Consider the following 26,166-nt stretch of genomic DNA (forward strand, 5'->3'; position numbering starts at 1 on the left):
GGCGCACGGGCTTAGTTGCTCCGTGGCATGTGGGATCTTCCTGGACCAGGGCTCGAACCCGTGTCCCCTGCATTGGCAGGCAGATCCTTAACCACTGTGCCACCAGGGAAGCCCTCAAATGCATTTTTGACTCAACACAATTTTCAACTTACAATGAGTTTATTGGGATGTAATCCCGTAAATCAAAGAAGTTCTGTATTAAAAAAAACTTACAAGGCTGGTTCTTCTTCTTCATCTCCATATGACTTTAGATTATCCTGATCATATTGTGGGAATTCAGGCATCAATCTGGAAGTTAGGATATTTAAATATATTAAACGGTTCATTGTTAAATCATGCTTAAAAGCAGAAAGACCAATACTTATTTTGTAATGATCATATTTTTTTTTACTGAGTTTTTTCTGAAATAACCCATTATGGCCAGGACTATCTAAATGTAAACAGTGCATGGAGAACAGTGACCTAAAAGATCAAAAACTTGGCATCCCTGTTATTGAAATGCATAGTCAAGCTTACTTTGTTGTTGTTCTTACTGTGACTTTTTTTAATGACTAAAAGTTAAAGCTAAATATATATTCCATTTTTTTAGAACACCACGACATTGATTCAATTGAAAGAATTCTTACTTGTATAGCATATGATAAACAGCAATTTGCACAGGTCGAGCTCTGTAAAGGAGTAATGGGGCTAATGTATTTAACAAAGTCTGGAGATATTCTGGCAAGTTTGTTTTTTGGCCAGCAACCAATCTTGCAGGGAGTTTTTGACTCAATAGCTGATCCTTTGGGATATAAGTTAATGTTTCACACATGGGCTTCAGCATTGCATTCTGAAATGATGTTTCAGATGTATCTTTGCTTCCTCCTGATGACAAAAAGGAAAGAAATATTCATACCCCAAAACAAAGTGAGTAATACAGCTTGACCCATTCACAGACAACCAAATGTTACTTAAGAAAATGAAATAAAAACTTGACAAACATTAAAGCAGTCCTAACTAGAAACATGAACTGAATATATATTTCAGATAATCTCAACTATTTAATGACTTCTATTATCTCATCCTTAAAAAAAAAAGACATGTGAGTTAAAAAAATCTATTCTTGTTATCTGAATTAGTATTATTTTAATTTTCAATGGTCTTCAGATGTCTTGCCATTTTTCAATTCTTGTCTGTAAAGCAGAAGCATATATGATGCTTCTGAGATGCCAAGCTTTCTCTCTGGCTCTTTTACTATTTTGCACTGTGTGACTTAAACATCCAGAGTTGTTTTTTTTTTTTAACTTTTCAACAAGTCATTTTCAATGAATCTCACTATTATTCCCTTTTTCACTTGCCTGTAACAGTTACCAAAAGAGGTAAAAGCAAACTGTGGATGCCTGGAGAAAAAAATTCTTTCCATTCACTGATTAGATTTACAGGAAGACCGCCAGTGGTATCCAGAGTTGTGGAATCAAAAAAAGCACTGAGTTCACAGGTCAAATCACAGCTGACACAGGCAAACAGTTGTACAAGTGGAACAGAATACAATGTCTGATTCTCATTTGTTGTCTGAAGAAACAAAAATTAAATAAGTAAGCAGACTTCTAGAATACTACAAATCAAGGCAATAAAGAAAAGTCCCTTTCATTTCTCTAAATTTGAAAAGAAGCAGTTGAAATGCATAGTCTCAGAAGACATTTATATATTTTACATCAAAATAACTTCGTTTCAAAATTAAATATTAGGAATTATCAATAGAATCAATCTATTTATTCTAAAATGTTCTATTTTATTTCTAAAACTATGAAAGAAAATATTATCAATTACTATTTACCAAGTTGAGTACATTAAAAGCACATTTATAATCTTCTCAGGAGCCCTATAGGAGCCCTAGTAATTGGGCATTGTTAAACTATTTTAAAATAAGGAAACTGAGGCTCAACTAGGTAAACTTTAATACTCTAAGCCACACAGCTAACAGCAGGCAAAGCAGAGATTCAGACAAATTCAACCCTGACTGACTTGCTATGTGACAGCCCATGAGTATTACACATCTGGTTGCTTTAGGTCATAAAAAGAACACTAATTCCCTCCGAATTTGCGTAATCTTTAATGCATTACTCTGGCAATACTGAAACAGTACATTTTAAGAATAATTTAATTAGAACCAAAAGACCTAAAAACTTGTCATGAAAAGATAAAACCTTAATGGGCTGTATTGCAAATATTATGCCAGAATGAGCTAATGGAGAGAACATTTTAAAAGCAATTAGCAGATTTGTTACTGAATGATTTTGACAGACATTAAACCTCCATCATTTTACTGATCTGTCAAGTAGTAGCTGGTGTGGAACATATCTATAAAGTGTTTAAACGTTTGCAAAGGAGCTAACTACAATCGTTACTTGAAGAAGATTAGCGAATAGTTCTGGTACACAGATATGCACGAAGACCCGGTAGCCGTGATGACCCAGCAGGTTAATTTACCTCCAGCCAAGCCAACATGGAGCACATGATGAAGTCCCATTCACTCTCTGCCAAAGGAGATGAGCAGTATTTCAGAAATAGGGAAAGGAACCGGATTATTTCTGTATTTACACCCAGTATCTCTGGACTTACTTCTGACAGATTACTGTGATAAAGACAAAAACAAAACATTGAAGAATTACATAGACATTCAAGTGGAAACATTTAAATCTCATATATTTACAACAGACTGACTGAAATGTCTACCATCTTATTGCTCTACAAAACTGTGACTATAAGATACATAATCTCAGTCCACATCATAAATAGAGGGAAAAAAACTGTATAAAGTATTACCTACCAACTGAAAAGAAAAATATCTTCATGATCTTTCTTCCAGGTTATCAGAATTTTTAATATACCATGTAATAGCTCTCCATCATCTATGCTTTTGGTTTGCAGACAAGAATTGAAAATGGCGAGATGTCCAAAACCTCCTAAAGCAAAATAAAAAATTAAAAATGTTTTTAATTGTATTGCTACTATAAAAAAGAAAGTCTACTTTGAGATAGGTTAAAAACTTTCTTCACAAGTGTCCAGGTTAAGAACTCTGAAAATTAGGGCTTACATGAAAGAGTCAACGAATGAGCTTATAAACTCCACAGGGCAGGGACCCTGTCTCCACACCCAGCACAGAAAAGAAAGTGTGGAAGGGAAGCTGGGAAACAAGTAAATGATACTGTGCATTAAACTAACCTATGCTACTTTTTTGTTTTCTTAAGTATAGGACTTATTCAGCATACCTACCTCTCAAAAAACAAACAAACCTTAGCTAGAGTGCAAAGTTAAATAAAGTTGGAAGATAGAACATACTGTTTCCTAATTCATACATTCACTCAGTAAGCATCTACTATGTCTGGAAAGTTCTTAAGGGTTCCCTAAATCTTTAGTATCCCTGGTTCCTCCTTATCCTTCAACTCTCAGCTTAAATACTGCCTCCACACTGAAATTCCCAAGTATACAAAGTATGCACCTCCTCATTTCTCTAATATCACTTATTTGTTGCCTTTATAGCACTAATGTTTGTTTGTTTATTTACTTATTTTGGGGGGAGGAGCTCTACTTTTTTATTAAAACATACAATGTTATATTAGTTTCAGGTGTACAACATAGCTTTTCTGATATTTTTATACATTACAAAATGATCACCATTGCAGTAAGACCAGTTACCATCCATCACCATAGAAGGTTGTTAAATTGTTAAAATATTATTGACCTTATTCCCTAGGTGTACATGTTTACTTATTATCTTAATTAGAAAGTAAGCTCCGTGAGAGCAGGAACCTTGTCTGTTTTACTTACCACTAGCATATGTCCCCCTAGCATGATGCCTGAGATCCAGAGACGTTTATTTTGACTGACTAAATGAAGAACAAATAAATGAGTGAATACAAGGTACAATGTTAGATGCTGGGGAGAGAAAGCTGAACAAAATCCAGTCTCTGAAGGGACTCATCTAGCAGTATTGGCAGACGTAACAAATTAGAATATAATATGGCCAAAAACTGAGAGCCCAGAACAGGAAATCAGATTGAGTCAGAAGAGGCTTCCTAAAGTTGGTGTGTGAACTGGGATTTATCAAAAGATCAAAGTCTGCAAGCCTAGAAAAGGGACACTCCAAGGAATGCTAAGGCACAAAGTTGTAAGAAAGTACAGTGTTCAAAATTCATGAGAATTTAGCATGGTCAGGGTCCAGGATGGAAGCAAAAGAGGTAAAACCGGAGAAATAGTTGCAGTAAGATTGTAAAATGTCTTATAGGCCAAACTAAGGATTTAGGTTTTTATCCTGTAGGCAAATGGGAACCAAGGGAAAAAGCAAAAATTAATTAATTAATAACAATGTAATCTTCCTTTAAAGGCTGAGGAAGAATTTTTTTAAAAATCTTCCTGACAAAATAGAAGAGGCTCAAGTTTAATCAGAAACAACTGATTTTCTAATAACTGAAAAGTATTTCTTAGCTAATTCTGTTTTGTCACTTTGGCTGGAAGAGCAAAATTGACTGTCAAATCTTAAAAACATTCCCGTTCCTGTTGGCCTCTGCACAGCTGGGCACCTCTGGTCTGTGTGAACAGCACACAGTTGTGTGGCACCGTGGTCCTGTCTCCTGCCCCTTCCCCCTCTCTGCCATCCTTCAGTTATAACCCGTGCTGGAGAAATCACCTACACTTCCATTAGGTAATCCTCTCTTCCATGCACAATAAGTTCAACTGTAACCCTGTTCCAGAACTGCAAATCCCAACCTAATCCCACAGTTTAACTATATAAGTGAGCTCAACGGTAAAGTTTAATGCCACAAAAGTTTATTTTTGACACCAGCTGGCCCTTTGTGCTATCAAGGCAATTCTGTTTCATTCTGTTCTTTGATGGACATATTCTTCTTCCACTATTTCAAACTTTCCCTACCCTTCTTAAAATCTACAATCCAGTTTTTACTTATTAAATGACCTAAAGAGACATGAAGCCATGAAGTTCCCAACCCCCTCTATACCTACATGTGCGTCCATCCTACACTGTTCCTTATCTTGTCTCCACCTATACGTGGTTGGTATCTTCTAACTGCTCTAGATCCAGCCCTACATGCCCTCCCCTCTCACCTTCTCAGTGGGAGCTATTGTCAGTTATCCCGTCTCTATTTTCTATTCCCCCTCCGTCCCCACAACATATATTTCCCCTTTGACCTTGTGTTCATCTCCGGCTTTCACCTCTTTCAACATCCCTTTCTGCCAAACACGCAGAACAGACTATCTGCTCCCATTTTCTCACCACTATTCATTCCAACAATGCCAAAGCCAATGGCTGGACTGTGGCATTTAACGGGTGATGAATATTACCTAAAACTCTGCTTTTGCTTATTTTTTATCTTTAGTCCTTATTCTCAAATGTGCCTCCATCCACATACTCATTAAATCTATGTACTGGTGTTCCCTTGATATTCTTTTCACTCTTCACTCTCCCTAAACAAGCTCATACTTATTTACGGTTTTACTACCACCTACATGACATGGACTTTGAAAGCAGTATTTCCATCCAGCCAATAGTCTATTGCTTACTGACAATCTCCATTTTAGTATTTATTCCAAAGACACCTTAACCTAATGTGTCTAAAACTCAACATTAGCTCCCTGTATACTCCTTCCCCATCCTCCTTCCAATCCTCAAGTCTCCTATAGGGTTTCCTATAAGGCCTAATGGTACTTCCATATACCCAGTCCAGAAATATAATCACAGAACCCCATCAATTCTACTTCCTACGTCTTTCATTTCCATCTCCTCTCTTCCATCTGTGCCTTGATTCAAGCTCTCTTATCTCTCATCATGATTATTCCCATAGCTCTCTACCTAGTCTTCTACCCCTAATCTCTCTTCTCTCACATTCACCCTTCACACAGTTGTCAAAATAACCTTTCTAACGTCAATGTGATAGTCTTACTACCTTCCTACCTAACTTGGGCCAATAGCTCCTTACCTCCTACCGCTTGAAGTTCAAACTCCATAAATGACAAAACTAGGCCTTTATGATGTTTTTCAAAAATCCATATTTTTGTGCACCTTAACAGCTTTGTCCCCGACTTTCTACCTTAAATGTCAACCAAAATGAACTATCTGCATTCTCCTATGTTTTTGTGTACCTGGAATACCTTTCCCAACTGTGTCCATATGGAAAACTATCTTTCATCACTCCATTGAAATATTTCTCTTTGTGAAATAGCCAGAACATCTCAAAGCCATGTAGAAAACTCCTTTTCTGCGCTTCCACACATATGACATCTTTTTGCTACGTCAGTTATCATACAACTTTATGTCTACCTTCTCTACAGAAGGAATTGCCACATAGCCAGGGTCAGTAAGTGCTTGTTAAACTAATAAGCAAATGAACTAATAGAGTACAGAATGTCCGAAAAGTTTAAAACATAACAAAAGCTGTTCCCTCTTTTGCCTTTGTAAGTTCAATCACTGGTTGACTAGGGAGAGATGACGCGTAGCTAAAAAAAGCTGTACATGGAAAAGAAATGATTAGAGGGTATCTGTGGTTGTGAATCTTCCCGTAAGGCTGCAGCATTTCTGACCTGCAAAATGGTAACAGCCACTCTCCAATGACACTCGTCCTACTGAGTCAACTTGTTATATAGAATAATTATAAACTAGGAAAAAAATTAACTATAATTCATCTCTGCTAGATTTGGATTTAGATATTAAGAAACATTTCTTTCATCTCAAGCAATAATTAGTGAAATATTTATTACCAAGCAACTGACCATTAATACTGCAAACATCTTCCTTGGTCCAGGCCAAAAGGGCAGGTATACATTGAGCAATGAATTCTTTCCTGTCTTCTTTTGATAAAAATGGACAGAGACTTTGAATGGTATGCATATTACCTTCTGTTAGTGGAAAAAAACTGTTTAAAGAAAAAAAAAAGGTATGAATTATATTTATCCTAAATATTTAGTTATTTCAGAAAATTCTTCTTATTCAGACTATTCAGAAAGACTAATATTTCCACCATATAAAATAATTGTAGAGAAAAAAAAAGAAACTAGGAAAGAGATTGACACTTGCTGATTCTGGATGACGCAACTGTGGATAATTATTTTTTGCTGCTTCTTTCTCTTTTTCACGTTTCTAATTTTTAAAATAACTTTCCCCATGTATAATTTTTAAAAATTATACATGATTATGCTCTCTTTAAGAGTCTACTGATTCAATTTAAAGAGTACTAGTTGCATGTTGTTTGTATGAACTGATATTCATATATGTGCACATATATAGTTGGGTTTTATTTACCTAAGTTTTGTATTATTTGCCACTTATATACTTTGTAGATTGTCTTTTTTAAAATATCTTTATTGGAGTATAATTGCTTTACAATGTTGTGTTAGTTTCTGTTGAACAACTAAGTGAATCAGTTATATGTATACATATATCCCTATATCCCCTCCCTGTTGAGCCTCCCTCCCATCCTCCCTATCCCACCCCTCTAGGTCGTCACAAGGCATGGAGCTGATCTCCTTGTTCTATGCAGCAGCTTATATACTTTGTATACAAGTATATACACTTCTGTACTTTGTAGATTGTTTTACATCAGAACATATAGGTATAAAGTATTCTTTCTACTTTATTTATTTATTAAAATTTAATTAATTATGTATTTATTTATTTTTAGCTGCATTGGGTTTTCATTGCTATGCGCGGGCTTTCTCTAGTTGTGGCGAGCGGGGACTACTCTTCGTTGCGGTGTGCGAGCTTCTCATTGCGGTGGCTTCTCTTGTTGCGGAGCACCGGCTCTAGGCGTGCGGGCTTCAGTAGTTGTGGTGTGCAGGCTCAGTAGCTGTGGTGCACCGGCTTAGTTGCTCCACGGCATGTGGGATCTTCCCAGACCTGGGCTCGAACCCATGTCTCCTGCATTGGCAGGCGGATTCTTAACCACTGCGCCACCAGGGAAGTTCATTCTTTCCACTTTAAAGCTACATAACTAGATTAAAAACAAAACCAGGGATCCCACATGCCGCGGAGCAACTAAGCCGGTGCACCATAGCTACTGAGCCTGCGCTCTAGAGCCCGTGAGCCACAACTACAGAGCCCGCGTGCCACAACTACTGAAGCCTGAGCGCCTAGAGCCCGTGTTCCGCAACAAGAGAAGCCACTGCAATGAGAAGCCCGTGCACCGCAAGAAAGAGTAGCCCCCGCTCGCCGCAACTAGAGAAAGCCCGTGCGCAGCAACAAAGACCCAACGAGGCCAAAAATAAATCTAAAAAAAAAAAAAAAAAAACCCAAATATTCCACACTATCATAATTTAACTATTTCCCTATTAGTGGACATTTAGGTTTTTCCCCCCAAATTTTTGCTCTTACAAATAATGCTGTAATAACTGTCCTTGAGCAGATACTATTCTGCATATGTGCAAATACCTCTTTAGGCTAGTCTCCTGGAAGTAGAACTGCAAAATCAAAGGATTTGAGTGTATTATATTTTGATAATTTCAAGTTGCTTTTCAAAAAAGCATAATCAATTTACATTTTCACTAAAACTGTACAAGTTTGGTTAGCTGCACACTTAATGACTCTTTTTAATCCCTGGCAATATGGTAGATAAAATGTACTACTTTTAATTTGTATTTCTTTTGTATTTCACATTTCATAAATGAACTACCTTTGACTATTTCACCTATGAATTACCTGTTCAAGTCCTAGATATATTCTTCAATTTGAATAGTTTTATTAATAGAAGCTATTTATATATTATGAATATTAATTCTTTATTAATTTGCAAGTGTTTTCTTCCATTTTGCCACCTGCCCTTTAACCTTTGCTTACTGTACTTTTATCATACAGAAATTCTCTTTTTAAATTGTGGTAAAATACACATTATGTAAAATTTACCATATTAAAGTGTACAGTTCAGTAGTGTTATGTTCATTCACATGGTTGTGCAACCAATCCCCAGAACTTTTTCATTCACAAAATTGAAACTCTATCCATTAATTAAGAACTCTCCACCTCCCTTCCCCTCAGACCCTGACAACCATCATTCTACTTTCCGTCTCTATGAATTTGACTATGCTAGGTACCTCATATAAGTGGAATCATACAGCATTTGCCTTTTTGTGACTGTTTTATTGCACTGAGCATATGTCCTCAAGGTTCATCCACATTTTGTTTTAACATCTTTATTCGAGTATAACTGCTCTACAATGGTGTGTTAGTTTCTTCTGTATAACAAAGTGAACCAGCCATACATATACAAATAACCCCATATCTCCTCCCTGTGGCGTCTCCCACCCTCCCTCCCCATCCACATTTTAACATGTCAGAATTTCCTTCCTTTTTAAGGCAGAATAATATTCCATTATATCCACTATATGTATATGCCACATTTTTGTTTATCCATTTATCTGTTGATGGGCACAAAGGTTTTTGTTTTTACAAAATCAGGTATCTATTGCTTCTTTTATGGATTCTGGGTTTGTGCTTTGCTTAAGATCTTCCCCATGCCAAGATTATAGTCTCATTGTCCCCTAATACTTTCATAGGTCTGTTCTTTACATTTAGTTTTCATCTGGGCTTTACTTTTATGTATAATGTAAGGGAGTGGGTCTCACAATTTTTTTCAAACACATGTCCTATTTTCCTAATGTCATTTATTATTGACTCATCTCACTGATTTGAAAGACCACCTGTATCAAAAACTAAATTTTCATATATGTGTGGACTGGTTTCTGGACTCTATATTTTGATCCAGTGATCTGTGTGTTCACCAATTTCATACTGCTTAATTATTATTTTGGTAGGGCAAGTCCTTTTCACTTTTCTCTTTCATAAATGTCCCAGCTATTCTTAAGCATTTTTTTCCTTCAAATGCATACTATGTTTAGAACAGTTTGTCAAGTTTTTCAAAAACTTCTGCTGAAATTTTGATTGACATTACACTGAAATTACAGATACAACAATTTTTATAATTTATTGTCCCACCTTCTTTTGTGATCTTAAGTTTTACAATTTTAAATTTTTGTTAAATTTATTTCTGGGTATTTACAGTTTTGTTGTCATTGTGAACAGAATTTCTTTTTTCCTATGCCATTTTTAAATTGATTATTACTGGTAAATAAGAAAGATACTGATTTCTGTATGTCAAGTATATGTCCATCTCATTTATAATTAGTTTTAATACTTCTTTAGTTAATTCCCTATGACATTTATAATCAGAAAAAAATTAAAAATTATGCTGAATAAAAAAAGCTAACATCAGGACTTCCCTGGTGGCGCAGTGGTTAAGAATCTGCCTGTCAATGCAGGGCACACGGGTTTGATCCCTGGTCCAGGAAGATCCCACATGCCGCGGAGCAACTAAGCCCGTGTGCCACAACTACTGAGCCTACGCTCTAGAGCCCGCAAGCCACACCTACTGAAGCCCACGCGCCTAGAGCCCGTGCTCCGCAACGAGAAGCCACCGCAATGAGAAGCCCACGCACCGCAACGGAGAGTAGCCCCTGCTCGCTGCAACTAGAGAAAAGCCCGTGTGCAGCAACGAAGACCCAACGCAGCCAAAAATAAATTAATTAATTAATTAAATTACTTAAAAAAAAAAGCTAACAGCAAAAGATCATATGCTATATGACTCCGTTTATATAACATTCCTAAATGATAAAATTATATAGAGAACAGATTATTGTTTGCCAGAGGTGAGGAGAATGGCAAGAGGGGAGGTGGCTTTGGCAAGAAAGGGTAACATAGGGGATCCTTATGATAAAACTATTCTGTAGCTTGTAATATGGTGGTGGTAACCCACACAGAACACACACACAAACACGTTGAGTGCAAGTAAACTTGGTCAGTGAATTGTATCAATGCCATTCTCTTGGTTGGGAAATTGTACTAAAATTATGCAAACTGGTACCACTGGAAGAAACTGAATGAAAGGTACACAGAATTTCTTTGTATTTTTTATAATTACATGTGAACCTATAATCCACATTAATAACTGAACTCAAAATAATACATTTAGGACTTCCCTGGTGGCACAGTGGTTAAGAATCCACCTGCCAATGCAGGGGACACAGGTTCGAGCCCTGGTCCGGCAACATTCCCACATGCCGCGAAGCAACTAAGCCCATGTGCTACAACTACTGAGCCTGCGCTCTAGAGCCCGTGAGCCACACCTACTGAGCCCACGTGCCACAACTTCTGAAGCCTGTGCACCTAGAGCCCGTGCTCTGCAACAAGAGAAGTCACCACAATGAGAAGCCCATGCACCACAATGAGGAGTAGCCTACGCTCATCGCCAACTAGAGAAAGCCTGTGTGCAGCAACGAAGACCCAATGCAGCCAAATAAATAAATTTATATATATATATATATATATATAAATTCTTCTAAAAAAATAGTAATAATAAATTTTTTAAATTTTTAAATAAGATTAAAAACATCAAAATTTAGCTTACAACTCTACTGTACCAGAATACACACACACACACACACATATAACTTCTGAATTCTTCTTGGTAAATCAGTAAATTCAAAATGCCTCTTGGTAAATTTCAGCTAGGTGTTTAATTTGAATGCTCAGCTTCTCTAGTATGATCAACTCTAGTAAATCTCTAGTATGTCCAACCTCACTATTTGTCTTAAGAACACATTTATTGCATTTTTAGAATATACGTCAATAGGATGATCCTTATTTAAAAGTAACCTTTTTTTAATTTAATTTTTTAAATTTATTTTTTATTGAAGTACAGTTGAATTACAATGTTGTGTTTATTACTGCTGTACAGCAAAGTGACTCAGTTATACATATATATACATTCTTTTCATATTCTTTTCCATTATGGCTTATCACAGGATATCGAATAGAGTTAAGAGTAAGTAACTTTCCTTATCATTTCCATTTAGCAAATAAAGTGATGGAAGGATAGGGAGATAGATTCTACCAGAGAGATTTCTGGGGAAAAGAGAACAAGTTTATGAAATGCTAATTATTTATAGCATATATAAAATTCCTCAACAAAATGTTATAAGGTTAAAAATGCTTATTAAAAAAAAGACGTGTCCACAACCTAAAGCAATTTAAATTGTTAAGTCTCATTTTCTTTAATTTCCTCATTTCCTAAGTCTTGTTTTCCTGATTCATTAGACTGTTTGTTAGTTTGGGGTTGCCAAAGTGACTACTCATAATAAATTTCAAAGTAAAAGTATTTTCAAGAAGAATACCCTTCTTTTCTCCTATAATGCCGTTTTACTTCATCAGATGAAACACTTCGGGAAAGGATCAACTTAGCAATAATAAGAGACCAAAGGGTGCCATTTTCCCTGGATCTAAAAGAGGAAAAAAAATTCCGTTTTTAAAGTGTAGTTAAGATTTTTAAACAATGCTTACCTGGATTCCTTTTACAGAACTAAATAAATCACCTTGTAAGGGTATCAATTCACACAGCACTTCTGCACCCAAACAACTGCTATTACCAAAAGGATTGGGAACTTAACTTCTGAAACTCCTTTACAGCTGATATTGAGCTCTCATCCAAGGCAATCCCAAAGCCCCTCAAGTTCCAATAGGGGAGATGACCTTAAAGATTAAGCTTGAGGACCAGAGGTTGCAGCTGGAAAGAGGACATATCCTGGAGGACACCGAGGATTGTTGAAGTTGAGAAAGCAAGGAGGTATTGATATCCACTGAGGAAAGTTCTGAGTGTCAAGTATGTAGAGTGGGACTGGAAAGGAAGACCTGTTCAGCCTGGGGCCTCTGATACTGCAAAGCATACGAAAAATACTACAGGCAAGTGAAAAACTCTTCAAGAGAAAGCAGTTCAACACAGTAATTTCAACGAGCTAACCATCAAACTGCTATAACCTCTACAACAACTCTGTTTTCATACCTACTTCCTCGTCTAGGGGAGAGGGTTTTGTGGTTATGATATTAAGACTCACCTGCAACAACATGCAAGGTAAAAGGTTAAATTTAGAGTAGTGGAAGGATGGGTTACATATGACAAATTAAAACAACTTCTACAGGATTCTATTTCTTTCATTGTCATCTGGCCCTTGAATGTATTTATGGATTTAATAACACAGGCAAAGTCCAAATGTCTCACCAGAAGAGTAAATCAAGTACTTAGTATCCACAAAGTATTTATCATTAAGAATTGGGATTAATTTAGATAAACCCTCTGATTCAAAGATTAGCATGAAGTGGGCTTACATTTTAAAGACACAAGCCATAAACTAGCAAAACAGTCATAAAAAAATGGAAATTGAAAGAGATTCTTACCTGTTAAATAACAGCTGCAAAAGGCCAGAAGTATTACCAAGTCCACATAAGTTATCGTATGTAATGTTCATTTTTTGAAGCATTTCACAAAATCCAGTTAGAAAAATAGGTGGATTGTCTAATTCTTCATACCACTGCAATGAATAGAGCAGTTCTGCAACTAACAGAATGGACAACACATTACTGAGTATATTTTGTGAACAGACCTTTGAACTGTTTTCACTTGTCCCCCCCATTCCCTAACATTGTTGTGCTCGCTAATTTCAAAATATCTATGAACTGGGACTTCCCTGGTGGTCCAGTGGTTAAGACTCTGCACTTCCAACGCAGGGGGCGCTGGTTCGATCCCTGGTTGGGGAACTAAGATCTCACATGCTACGTAGTGCAATCGATCAATCAATCAGTCAATAATCTATGAACTGATTTTCAACTATTTGATGTTCAAGTATAATGAAATGAAATACCTGATACGGGGAACTAAGATCCCACGTGCCACATAGCGCAGTAAGTAAGTAAGTAAGTAAGTTAGTTAAGTAAGTAAGTAAGTAAATAAATAAAGAAAGAAAGAAAGAAATAAAATACCTATGAACTGATTTTCAACTATTTGATGTTCAGCTATAATGAAAGCTGAGAATACCTGATACAACATATCACTCCTCTCCCAAACATTACTTGGTCCGTTTTCTGATTAGTTAAGAATGTGACAGTAACCTAAGTTATCAGAGACAGATACTGGAAGAATCTTCCTACTATTTTTGCCACAAATGATAAGAAGTTGCATCCAGGATAAACAACTATGGGACCCAAGACCTGAGAAGTTCAAGTCAATGTGTTAAGAAATGGGAGAGAGCATGATCTAGTACACAGGGCATGGGCCTTGGTGACAGACTAGTCTGGATTCAAATGAGCTGCACACATCGTCATCAGCTAGGATAATACAAATCTACCTCATGGGACTACTGTGAGAATTAAATGACCAAGTATCACAAAACCTGGCATGTCACAGGTTTTCAATACATAATTAGTCACAACTCTCTTTTATAAAGTCAGGTATGGATTTTGGAGTTAGAAGACTTGAAACCTGGTTCAAAAATCAAATCCCATCCCTTGCAAGTTCCAGATAAGAAAAACAAAAATTATTACTCTAATTTCCATTGTTGTTTTTGGACAGATTCACTCTATGAGTAAAGTAAACAGCAGGCTAATCTCCTTGACCTCAACTGCATGTGGAGTTCGCTCACCACGAGAGGTGTTCCAGCTTTCTTCCACAGGGCACAATATTCTCCTACGCTAGTAACTGTACTCAGCTGAGGGCTCACAATCAAGACTGATACAGGAATTACGCAAGTCCTCCACCTTTCAGGCCATTTTGTACAGGTCACACTGCTACCTACAATTCTACACCATTTCCTGGAATGGGGGAATTTTTAAATCCTTTTGAAATTCAACATTTGAAGCTCCACTTGCTGGGAAAAAAATTATAGCCCTATACAAAGGTAGATTGATTCAAAAATTAATTGAAAATTCAGAATCCTTGATGAAACACAAGACTCACTTAACCACTTTCTTTAGGGTTATGTGCCATAGGATATGCTTATACTGGTGTCATGCCAGCTAGAGTAACATCTTATACCAAATTCTGCTCTATTGCTAACAAGACTACAGCAAGATATTCAGTATGATTCCATTTGATTTGCAATTTAACATTCATCTCTTAAGTGTCCTCAAGTTTCTCATTGCTAAAATAATTAAAAGGAGCTGAGGATTTTTGATTCTTTAAAGATTTAGATTGAAGTATAATCAAAATTATTTCAAAATTACATTTTAATTACTTCAAGATGTATGTTTATATGTATTTATCTGAATACTCATATATACTTACTTATGTTCATATGTATTTACCTGAATGCTCATATATACTTACTTATTTTCTCAAGCTCATTATTTTCTAGGACTATTTCCTTTTTCAGTGCAACTAATATCATTTTGCTCAATAATGCTGAAGTACACAAATGGCTGGGAAGTTTCTTTGTATCTTGTTCTTTAAAATCTGTTTTGAAACACTCATAATTCAAACTCAGTCTTCCTTCTAAAAGAGGTCTATGCAACCACTGTAAAAAAAAAATACATTAAGTTATACACAAAAGCATTCAATAGTTCAATTAATTACTACCTCTGCAATTAAGAAGGGAACAAAAATAAAGTTATTAAAATATCTTCAAAATGTTATTAGAATAACTTCAAAAATGAAGCTATTGCTAGTTTACTAGTAAAACCACAGAAGCCTAGAAGTTTGGTTTCTACGAACAGAAATGATCAATGTGTGTGTTTCTTTAGGATTCCTTCAGGACCGAACAAGGTCTTATTTACCTTGTACCATGGCAACTGCCAAGTGTCAACTGGTATCTTGCAAAGAGCAAACACCCAACACAGGAGCATTCAAAGGCAGAAACACAAAGTAAGATACTCATTTCATTTACTTTTTTTCTTCCCCAGAATAAAATTAAAATATTTAAGCTTGCATGAAATCCAAACTTCAGAAAAAAATAAGTACTCTCCAATCTCAAACATACCTGCATAGGAAGAGACTGTCTCATCTTTTCCCATTCGCTGTTGTCTGGCATTACACTTCCAATATAATCTCCCAGAAGATAAGTATCTTCACTCTCTAGAAGCGCATTTAGCAAATCATCAACAGCAGACAATAGGACCTGAAGACTGCAAATAATGCAAATAACTTAACCACTGCAGTTATGTTATAACCAATTTGAACACCCTGGTATACATTAAATACCCTACGGCAGGTAACAGTTTACCTGAACAAAAAAGACAATTCAAAATAAAAGTAAATGGCCCCTCCACCCTCCCCTCGTGACTAACACACAATCAAACAGGGGACTTTATCCAACATTTTATAATTGAAATCAAGTGCTGCTTCTATTTCAGAATGAAGGGGAATGACCTATTTCAGATCAGATATTTCTGAAATATAGCTACTTTATTCCATGAAAAGAGCATGATAATCAGAAAAAGATTTAACCCAACCCCAGTAGCTCTGGATGCATTCTCTTAGTTTTCATTTTTATATATGGATTTAGGCATGAGATGTGAAATACATCTGCAATCCAACCCCTTACAACAGTGGCTACCAGACTCCCCCAAAAAATAAACAATGAAGGACAATCACTGTCCGTGGTGGCCGTAAGAGTTTACGGTTACAATCCATACCAGCCTAAGACACAGGGCAGCACCCCTATCACATCACTGACCATCAATTATTATGGTCAGAACAAATCACTCTCCAATTAATTGAGCTTAAATGGATGATCATTAAAACAAAATCCTTTTGAAAAAATCTGTTTGGATCTTCCCTTAGAATCCTGTAGATTTCTTACATAACAAACACGTCATTTTTCATAGGCACTCACACTAATCATGGAATCTTATTAAGGACAATGATCAATTATTAAAGAGATACTCTGCAACTGAGCACAAAAAAAGGTTACCTTGTGATATCCAATGATGAAGACTGAACTTGGTTTTTCAGCCACAGAGCAGATAAACGTAGGAAGGTGCTCTGTCTATATGTGTCGCCAGTTTGATGGACCAATAAATTCACACCAGAGAGCCATGTATTTTTCAGTTTACTGATAAGAAAGTCTAAAATCAAGATGTCAACAGTGATTCATAATCCCTATGAAGTAACTATCATCGGTACAAAATGTCTGAAAGAGCTCATTGCAGATCTGAGATTTTTAAGGTACCATTAAGAAAACATAAAATTACTATTCAACGGCTAAAACAAAATAACTATGTCATAAACATGCAATAATATAAGCTAACTCATGCCATATAAATGTAAAAATGCTAAGATTTTTAAAGTCAGCTTTTTTCTGCTCTGAACTTATTTATAAGAGAGTTGCCTTTCTGGAGATATGAAAAATATTATACCTTTTCCAAATAGAAAAGTTAGTATTAAAGAAAGGGGTGGGGAGGAGGGCTCTCCATTAACAGCATTTTTTTTTTTCAAGAGTATTTTTTACATTCCTTTCACAAATAACTCTGAATTAACACATAAGACAGGAATATAGTCCTTAAAAAGGCAATCTCAATTTCATTTTACTATACACCAAGATTGAATGTCTTTAACTATAAGAGAAGAAGGTATTCATGTCCCCCTTTATGAATATGGAAACTGAGGCATCAAGAAATTAAGCAACTTGCGAGAGTTACTGAGTGAAGGAGCTAAGATTCTAACTCATCTATCATGGCCCCTTCCAAAACCATTTCTTTGATATCAAGTAAAAACTTTAGATATAATGTCTATATACATCTTTAACTTGGTTTCTAAAGCTCAAAGTGTTTAAGATTTGTAGTCCTTTACTCAAAACGCTTTCAAAGTTCAAACACATTATGATTCAATTAATAAAGCCTGGGCACTTACACTATGAAGGTCAGAGCCGGAGATTCCCAACAAAACATTTGAGCAGTAGGCTATTACCTGGCAAATGTGTTTTTTCTTTGCTCTCAGCACACAACTGAAAGAGAGTTAACAATAAATCTTCAGATGATGGCATTAGCAAGCATCCTTTCGCTGAGCTGAAATAGTTATAGGCCACATCACAGATAAAAGACACTGATGAGTCATTATTTTCAGCTTCTGACAATTTCTTTGCTTTGGATAAAGTTTCATGAAGTTTAACAATAATTCTTTCAACATATACTTCTCCAATCAAGTAATCTACAGAAAAAAATTCAAACAGACAAAATACAAGAAATATTAACAGTGTGATTTCCTTTTTTTAATCTTTGTTTTTAATTTTTTAACCAGTGTATTTTAATACTTTACTTTGGGTTAACATTCCACCTTGGTCTCTCCATGTGTTTTTTTCGTAAACAAAAAAAGGTGTTTATGTTTTAGATAAAAGAAAATCACATCAACAAATCAATCTGTTCCCCACGCATAAAAGCCCTCACATTAAAAAAAAGCTGTTTTAAATTAAGTAAAAAAGCAATGCTAGACAAAATTAGACTGAATGGCTAAATTCAAAACCCTTTAAAATATAAAACTAAAAGTATTAAATACCTTCCAAGTCATGTTACAGAGATTTATAAACATTTAGGGTGCTTACAAAATTCAGATATTTGAGTGAACTAAATCTTGTTATTCTCAACTAATATTATGCAAACTGAGCAGCACGGAATCCTCCCAAAAGGTGAAAAAACTACTCCCTCCCTACTAAAAAACAAAAGCCATATTTTTACCTACCATTTTTAACATGTTGGGATAATACCAAGCTTAAAAGAGACCATCTTTCTGAGAAGTAAGATTCAGAAGATACTGTGGATTCCAAGTCCTTATTACAAAGATGATCTGCCAAGGTTACCAATTTCTCGCCAAGGATATCTCCTTTTAGCCAAGGAGTTACTAAAGCATGTTTATCTGAACTAGAACATGCCTAAAACCATAAAATTAAAGCAAAGATTAGAAGCAAGATCAAAAAGTAGACTTGCCAAAATATTACTTGTACCATATTACCTCCTTTCATCATCATGGCCTCAACATCATCCCCCATGCCTCCTCCTCAAGTTCTAAGAAGGCTGGTATCTTCCCTATTCCCCACTAAGCCTTGCTTATGTACGCTTCCATGCTTTGTTCATGCTATCTTCCCAACCATAAATATTCCCCCTCTTCTCTATTTATCAAAATCACATCCATTACTTGAGATTCAGTATAAATCCCCCCTGCTTTGTGAAGTCTCCCCCATCCATGCCAGCCCATACTCATCACTGCTTTTCTCTGAATCTCTAGAGCACTTACTGGGTTGTATTATTATTTATAATGTTTCATCTGTGTATGTCTTGTTTCCAATGAGACTGTAAGTTCCTTGAGAGCAGAGACTGTCTTAAACTTCTTTGATACCTGCTATCAACACTGCAGATATGTTCAATGAATAATGAATGAACTTTAAAGACGGATTTTAAAATCCTCTACAAATATTAAATTTTTTTCATTAATTTTGCTAAAATTAAAGAACAATTAACATACAGTAGTGGTAAATTACTTCAATATGAACAATGGGACTTATCATTTGCCCAAATTTTCTGAAATAGTTACTGGGGCAGATAGCTGACAGCAACTGGTTTATTTTCATGGGGTGGGGAAGCAAGGAAAAAAACTGTAAATCCACCCCCAAAAGCATGGTGATCCATGTTCCCAGAGCTTCTTTTGGTTTAAGGGCTGAGAAGAAAGGAATTTGCAACTTGGCTCATTTCAAAGCAATCTGGAAAAAAAAAAATCCACGTGCAGATTGGGTAGTGCCCCCAAAACTGTTTCATCTCCTTATTTAAAAAACTGTAGGTAATGAGAGCTTCTATTTTAACCCAACCTTTACCACTATTCTGGCTTTATGACCTTAGACAAAGCTCTTAACCAACCTGGGCCTATTTCCTAATTTGAAAAATGAAGATTAACTTAGAAAATCTCTAAGGTTCTTTCTGGTTACAAAAGTCAGGTTTGTTTTTAAGGAAGCTGACTTTAGGACTCTACTCATAAAGTATGAGGTTGCATAAAAACAAGAAAAACTAGAATTTAGACAGCTATAATATTGGCTTTCCTAAGACAGCTTACCAAATAAAACCAATCTATTTTATAGAATCCTACAGAATCCAAAAAGCAAACTTCTGAATAAAATGTCTCTCAGGTTATTAAGACATGAAGTCCAACTTCTCAATGTTTTAACATATCCACAGAAAGAATCTAACAGGGGTTAGGGAGACTAGTTAGTCACAGAAGTACAGGAAGCAAACACTGGCTATGAACTGCCAAACACTGCCCAGGAAGAGGAGTCTTCTAAACAGATGTACCTGAACTACTGGCAGGTACATTCCTAAGTTGGAAATGGATATATCAATCTTTATCTTATCAAATTATTAACTATATACGTTTGCTCTGATTCTAGACTTATCAAGCAGCTTTCTCATAATTTGGCTTTTCCTGTAGCCTGCCTATAGGGAGAGGAGGTACTGAATAAAGTAATTCAAATGGTGTGTCTAGTAAGTTATATTTCCCATTGAAAAAGAGTAAATTAATACTCTGTATTTATTTTGTAAAAATAAACTACTGGGGGAAATAGGGAGTTATTGTTTAATGGGTATAGTTTCTATTTTACAAGGTGAAAAAGTTCTGGAGATTGGTTGCACAATAATGTGAATAAACTTAACACTACTGAACTGTACACTTAGAAATGGTTACTATGGCAAATTATATGTTTTTTCAACATAATTTAAAAAGACAGAAAAAAAAGAAACTTGTAAATTAGAGTTATGTATGTAAAATTTTAAAATAATGAAAAAGTTCTTTACGAAAAGGAAGACTTTTAGGCAGCTAGTCATAACATTTCTATGGTTGGAAAAGTGTTATGTTATATCATTTACATCTTCATTAGGAAAGAATACTTAAGCCATTCAAAAATTTTTCTGAATTATGTTCCTTGATTTCTTTTTATTATTCTCATCACTAATTTTCTTACTTAGTCAAATGGCAATTAAATAAAGGTGGGAAGACTTTAGTTTGCCTGTACAGTATTCCAGGGTAAAACAAACTTAATATCCTGATGCGTTCTACTCAAAGCTAGAACCATTCAATCCATTTCCACAGAAGAAAAAATAACTAGGATAACAGCAGAAACCTTAGTTTAAAAGATAAACTAAGATAAATGCTTAACTCTTCCTTTGTTGCCCACTAGGGAAGAGACACTGGATCTTCCAGAACCTGTTCATTCTTCCCTGATATTCCTAACCAGAAAAATAATACTATAGAAAGCTGAACACCATGTCTTCTCAAATTATGAGAAGAAAGTGACAATAATAAGGAAATTCTCTAACAGAGACTCCTGATCACATACCATTATGTGAATATAGCTGTGGTTTCATTTTTCTATACTTATAAATACAAAAAAAAGAGAAAAATCTCTAAGATACCTTTTCAATGACCTGAAGCATAGAATTCCATTTCAGATCCACCTAAAAGAAGAAAAAGAGAAACAATCTGCTAGAAAAAACAGTAACTGGTAAAACTTTTTATTAGTAAATGAAGTGACCATGGAACCACTACAAAACTAAAACATTTTTTTAGCGAGTCCAGCTTTAAAAAGTATGGACTGAAAGAACTTACCCTTTTATTACCAAGCTTTTGTTATCTTAACATATTTACTCTTACTGAACAGCTACCCAGAAGTCTCACATACTTCCCAATCCCAATCAAGAATATATTGTCTTTAAATTGACATTCATAGTTAAGAAACAATCCCAAAATAACCCCCACAGAGGTCTCGTTCTACTCATCCATAATCAGTGTGCCAGTGTAAACCATTATAGTTTAAAAAGATACAGGGAACTCCCTGGTGATCCAGTGGTTAGGGCTCCATGCTTCCACTGTAGGGGGCACAGGTTTGATCCCTGCCTGGGGAACAAAGATCCTGCATGCAGGCATGCATGAATGAATGAATAAATAAATAAATGAAAATAAAAAGATACAGAACAGTAATACCTCAATTAGATCATCCAAGACAGCTTTTCGTTCCATATGATTATCACAGCAACAAAGGGCACTGTACAAAATGTCCACCAAGAAACCAGCATCCTTCCTTTGATATTCATTTAGCCAACCTATTACTTTCTGGTATAAAAACTGTATCGCGGGATTTTTTTGTGCAAGTTTGGCTATTTCAAGAGGCTTGGCTTTGACAATACTCTGTTTTTCATCACCTAATAGCACTTTAAATACTTGGCTTGAAGAGAAGGAGTTGAGCAGAGTGGAAAGAAACCTTAGATGTTGCTCCGACTTTTGTTCATTGACATAATTAACACTCATTTCTGCTAGTTTACAGACTAAGTCTTCCAAAGGTTTTTTCCTTAGGGGTGATATAAGGTCTGAGCAACTGTGAGTGAGAGAAGGTTCAGCCATTAATTCAGAGCCTTCACTATTCTCTCCTTCTGAGGAGACATATTTCTCATTCTCTTTATTACTTTCGGGCATCTCATCAGCAAATCTAACCTTACCAACGTTTTTTTTATTTAACTTCAAGGAGCTCTTTGGCTTCTGAAGGACCTGTAATAGGTTAGAAACACCCAAAACTGACTTAACATCGGCTTCTGGCTCACTGATTTTCTCAACACAGATCTCTGACAGTCTTTCCCAGAAATTCAGTAGCACTTTCTCCAAATTGTAAGCTGTTTTATCATCTTTATCCAAATCTGCTTTGGCTTCCCACGAACTTAAAGTTTCTGCCAAATGGTTAAACAGCTGCCCATCTTGCAATCTTGGGTCTTTGAGAACTGCATCAATAAAAGGAATCAACTGAAAGAGAAGGTAGAAATATTAAAGTTCAGTTTTCAGGGAAAATAAAATTTAAACAAGGTATTTGTAAAACATTATAAATTTTCATATTTAATAACTGAAAAACATGAATTTTTTTCCCAGAACTATGAAAAGAGTTAATTTGAACCTGAAAATCATCTTCATATCATTCAAAGAGCCTAACGATTTCACTGTATCCCCCCGAATTACTTATTCTTTATGATATAATTGACCAAGATCACTGGTCATCAACTCTTTGCATCTTCTGAACTTATTCAAAGTTTTTTCCTTTTTTCGAAACCAATATGAAAGACATACAGGACCCACAGAATTCAGTGCTTTCTCTTAAATTACAAAGATAAGAGAAATTAACTATCTGAGACATCAACTAGGATCTGGGCTTATATAATCATATTAATTAATTTCCTACCATAAGGAACCATATTCCAGGACCTGCTCTCATCACTAGTTCTAAAAGCCAAGCACAATTGCTCACAAAAGGATAAATGTACTACATATTTTAGAAGGAAGAAGATGATTATAATATAAACTAAAATACAAAATGTTGAAAATTGCATCTTCTAAATTGTTTTGCATTGCAACTCTCTAAAACAGAGTTTGTACAACCAGAGAGTGACTAGTACTTAGGCATTATGGTATTATGCTAACAACTAACAATACAGAAATTTTCATTTATTGGTCAGCAATACACATTACCTAATTTGTAAATCATAAAAATGAAATCTTTACAAGGAAGGCTAATTAATAAAAATGGCAACAAGACACAATGAGCTTGATTCTTTATAGTTAGTGTGCAAAGGCACTGATGATTTTTTACATTATAAATACCTGATCATTGACGAGCATCTCTTCTATCTCTTCCTCACCTAAGTTTTGCTGCATTATAAAACGTAAGCATTCAAAAAAAGCAGATACTACTGCTGAGCACTCTGAAAAGCTGGTTTTGGTTCTTTCTGTTGATAGCCTAAGAAATAATAAATACCTGTGGCTTACTCCTTCATGAAAAAGAAAATAAGCAATACAAAAACACCAAAATAAAGGCATGAAAAAGAATTTCTAAAAATAAAATTCTTCAATGAAAAACTAAGAACAACCAAAATACAGCCCAATTAGATTATAAACTTGAAGAACTATGAAAAATAGCATATCTTCAAAAATGTATCAACAGAAGATAACATATTTATTTTCTATTCATGAACCAATCCACCTGCAAATTTCAAAGAGAGGACTTAACCAAATAAAGATAATACTGTAGTGGAAAAAAAATTTTTAATCATTAATAAAACCGGGTATCTTTTACTAAGTTCAACAAATACACTGAAATGACGTTTTAAGCGTGACTTTAAACAGCTATTATATTTAAGTTAATGGAAAAGTTCACTGGTTCATTTTCTGCACTCGGGCATTTGTATTTTCAACATACCAAAAAATGGGTCATTGAAAAAGAGCCTATTTCCACCTAAGGGCCTTGCCATAATTTATCTCACTTTCTGCTGCATACTACCACTGAAGTCTTGAAAGTACCCAAAAAAAGAATTCCAATTGTAATTCTCTAAAACTTCAAAAGTGTTTAATGAACAGCAAAACAATTTGGGGAAATTTACATATGATAATAACAAGTATGTCGTTCTGCCCATTTATGAAAATAAGAAAAAATCTATTTTGCTTTAAAGGTCAAGAATTTAAATTCCTTACCCTGCAACTAGGGAGGTGAGAAAATTTTTGAAGAAATCCAACTTTGGATCTGTAATAGACTGAGGGAGTTTGCTGATAAATGGCAGAAGATAAGGATATATGACAGCAGCCAGACCCCGACCTCCTTCACGAACCATAGCTGACAGCTTGGGAAACACACTTTTTTTTGCATTTACATGAAGCCAACAGTCCTTACCAAAAAAAAAAAAAAAAAGATTATAATAATAATTAGAGATCATAAACATACATTTCCCAATTAAGAGAGAAGACACATAGACTCTCAAAAATAAAAATCAAGTATTCTACCTAAAGAGGGTCAAAATCTCTCACCACCATTAAAAACTAAAAGTCTGAAATTATAAGAAATTTATTACATTTAGTAATTATGTATACAACATGCTTCCAGGACAATATTGATCAGAAATAACTATTTAGGGACTTCCCTGGTGGTCCAGTGGTAAAGAAACCACCTTACAATGCAGGGGACGTGGGTTCGATCCCTGCTCAGGGAACTAAGATCCCACATGCTACAGGGCAACTAAGCCCGCATGCCACAACTACTGAGCTCGTGCACTTCAACTAGAGAGCCTGTGTGCGGCAAACTACAGAGCTTGCCCACACTGGAACCCATGCGCCACAACTACAGAGCCCACATGCCCTGGAGCCTGCGCACCACAACTAGAGAAGAGAAAACAACCCGCACGCCACAACTAGAGAGAAGCCCGCACACAGCAACGAAAGATCCTGCATGCCTCAATGAAGATCCCGTGTGCTGCAACTAAGGCCTGAGGCAGCCAAAAAAGAAGTAATATTTAACTGAAAAGATTTCTATAAAAGCTGCTTTCTAAACAAGTTAAAAAAAAAAGAAAAAAAAAAAAGCTGCTTTCTAAAAGGGACAGCAATATTTAATCTTAAGTATAAGATTCAGATATGTTGATTTCATTGGGCCATATAAGTTTAAAGGATAATTGATATTGACTAAACTGAAAGTAAAATAAAAATGCTATATCATTTTATAGTCAGTTTAAGATTTATACAAAGTTTTGGATTAAATATTTTATTCCCAAGAAAGCATTTTTCTAGCAAGTTTTAAATATTATAATCTGATAGGCTCTCTCACATGGTATCTACGGCTTCTAAAATACAACTAAGAAGACAAATATTCCCAGATGTACTAAATGTACCTCTTTAACTTACCTCAATAGTTGTAAGTGTGTAAAGCACAGCTTCCCAGAGAGCAGGGCATACAATGGGGTCACTGTCATCAATGCTAAGAAGGACAGATGGGCTCACTTTGGATGCTTCATCTTTCATCAACTGTGGAGTACGCTGGCACAAAGCAGAAACTAACTCAAAATAGGCTGAGCGGATCTGAAAGAAAAAAATGGAAAGCTGAATTAAACTAAAGCCTAGTCAAGGTATGATAAAATTTTATTTATGGTAATGGCAAGTAGGTTATTCATACTAACCCTTCCATTAATAAAACTAAAAGGGCTAGAAAAAATACTTTTTAAGGGGCTTCCCTGGTGGTGCAGTGGTTGAGAATCTGCCTGCCAATGCAGGGAACACGGGTTCGAGCCCTGGTCTGGGAAGATCCCACATGCCGCGGAGCAGCTGGGCCCGTGAGCCACAATTACTGAGCCTGCGCGTCTGGAGCCTGTGCTCCGCGACAAGAGAGGCCGCGATAGCGAGAGGCCCGCGCACCGCGATGAAGAGTGGCCCCCGCTTGCCACAGCTAGAGAAAGCCCTCGCACAGAAACGAAGACCCAACACAGCCATAAATAAAGAAATAAAATAAATAAATAAAGCATGACACAAA

General features: G+C 35.7%; 1 protein-coding gene across 1 annotated transcript in view; it reads right to left on the bottom strand.

The window, feature by feature from the left end:
* LTN1 (listerin E3 ubiquitin protein ligase 1) overlaps nt 1-26,166 on the bottom strand; it is a 70,164-nt gene that overhangs the window by 12,969 nt on the left and 31,029 nt on the right. The window contains exons 7-24 of the mRNA XM_068546946.1: nt 25,545-25,718; nt 24,348-24,538; nt 23,481-23,616; nt 21,822-22,631; nt 21,254-21,295; nt 18,540-18,729; nt 17,772-18,011; nt 16,777-16,930; nt 15,844-15,988; nt 15,195-15,381; nt 13,271-13,430; nt 12,214-12,318; nt 6,766-6,908; nt 2,810-2,945; nt 2,470-2,614; nt 1,338-1,551; nt 627-864; nt 214-288 (exon numbers count right to left, since the gene is read on the bottom strand). Coding sequence (XP_068403047.1) covers nt 214-288; nt 627-864; nt 1,338-1,551; nt 2,470-2,614; nt 2,810-2,945; nt 6,766-6,908; nt 12,214-12,318; nt 13,271-13,430; nt 15,195-15,381; nt 15,844-15,988; nt 16,777-16,930; nt 17,772-18,011; nt 18,540-18,729; nt 21,254-21,295; nt 21,822-22,631; nt 23,481-23,616; nt 24,348-24,538; nt 25,545-25,718 — 3,485 coding nt within the window. The remainder of the gene's footprint in view (nt 1-213; nt 289-626; nt 865-1,337; nt 1,552-2,469; nt 2,615-2,809; nt 2,946-6,765; nt 6,909-12,213; nt 12,319-13,270; nt 13,431-15,194; nt 15,382-15,843; nt 15,989-16,776; nt 16,931-17,771; nt 18,012-18,539; nt 18,730-21,253; nt 21,296-21,821; nt 22,632-23,480; nt 23,617-24,347; nt 24,539-25,544; nt 25,719-26,166) is intronic.

This window comes from Eschrichtius robustus, chromosome 6, assembly GCF_028021215.1.
Source record: "Eschrichtius robustus isolate mEscRob2 chromosome 6, mEscRob2.pri, whole genome shotgun sequence".
Lineage (NCBI taxonomy): Eukaryota > Metazoa > Chordata > Mammalia > Artiodactyla > Eschrichtiidae > Eschrichtius > Eschrichtius robustus.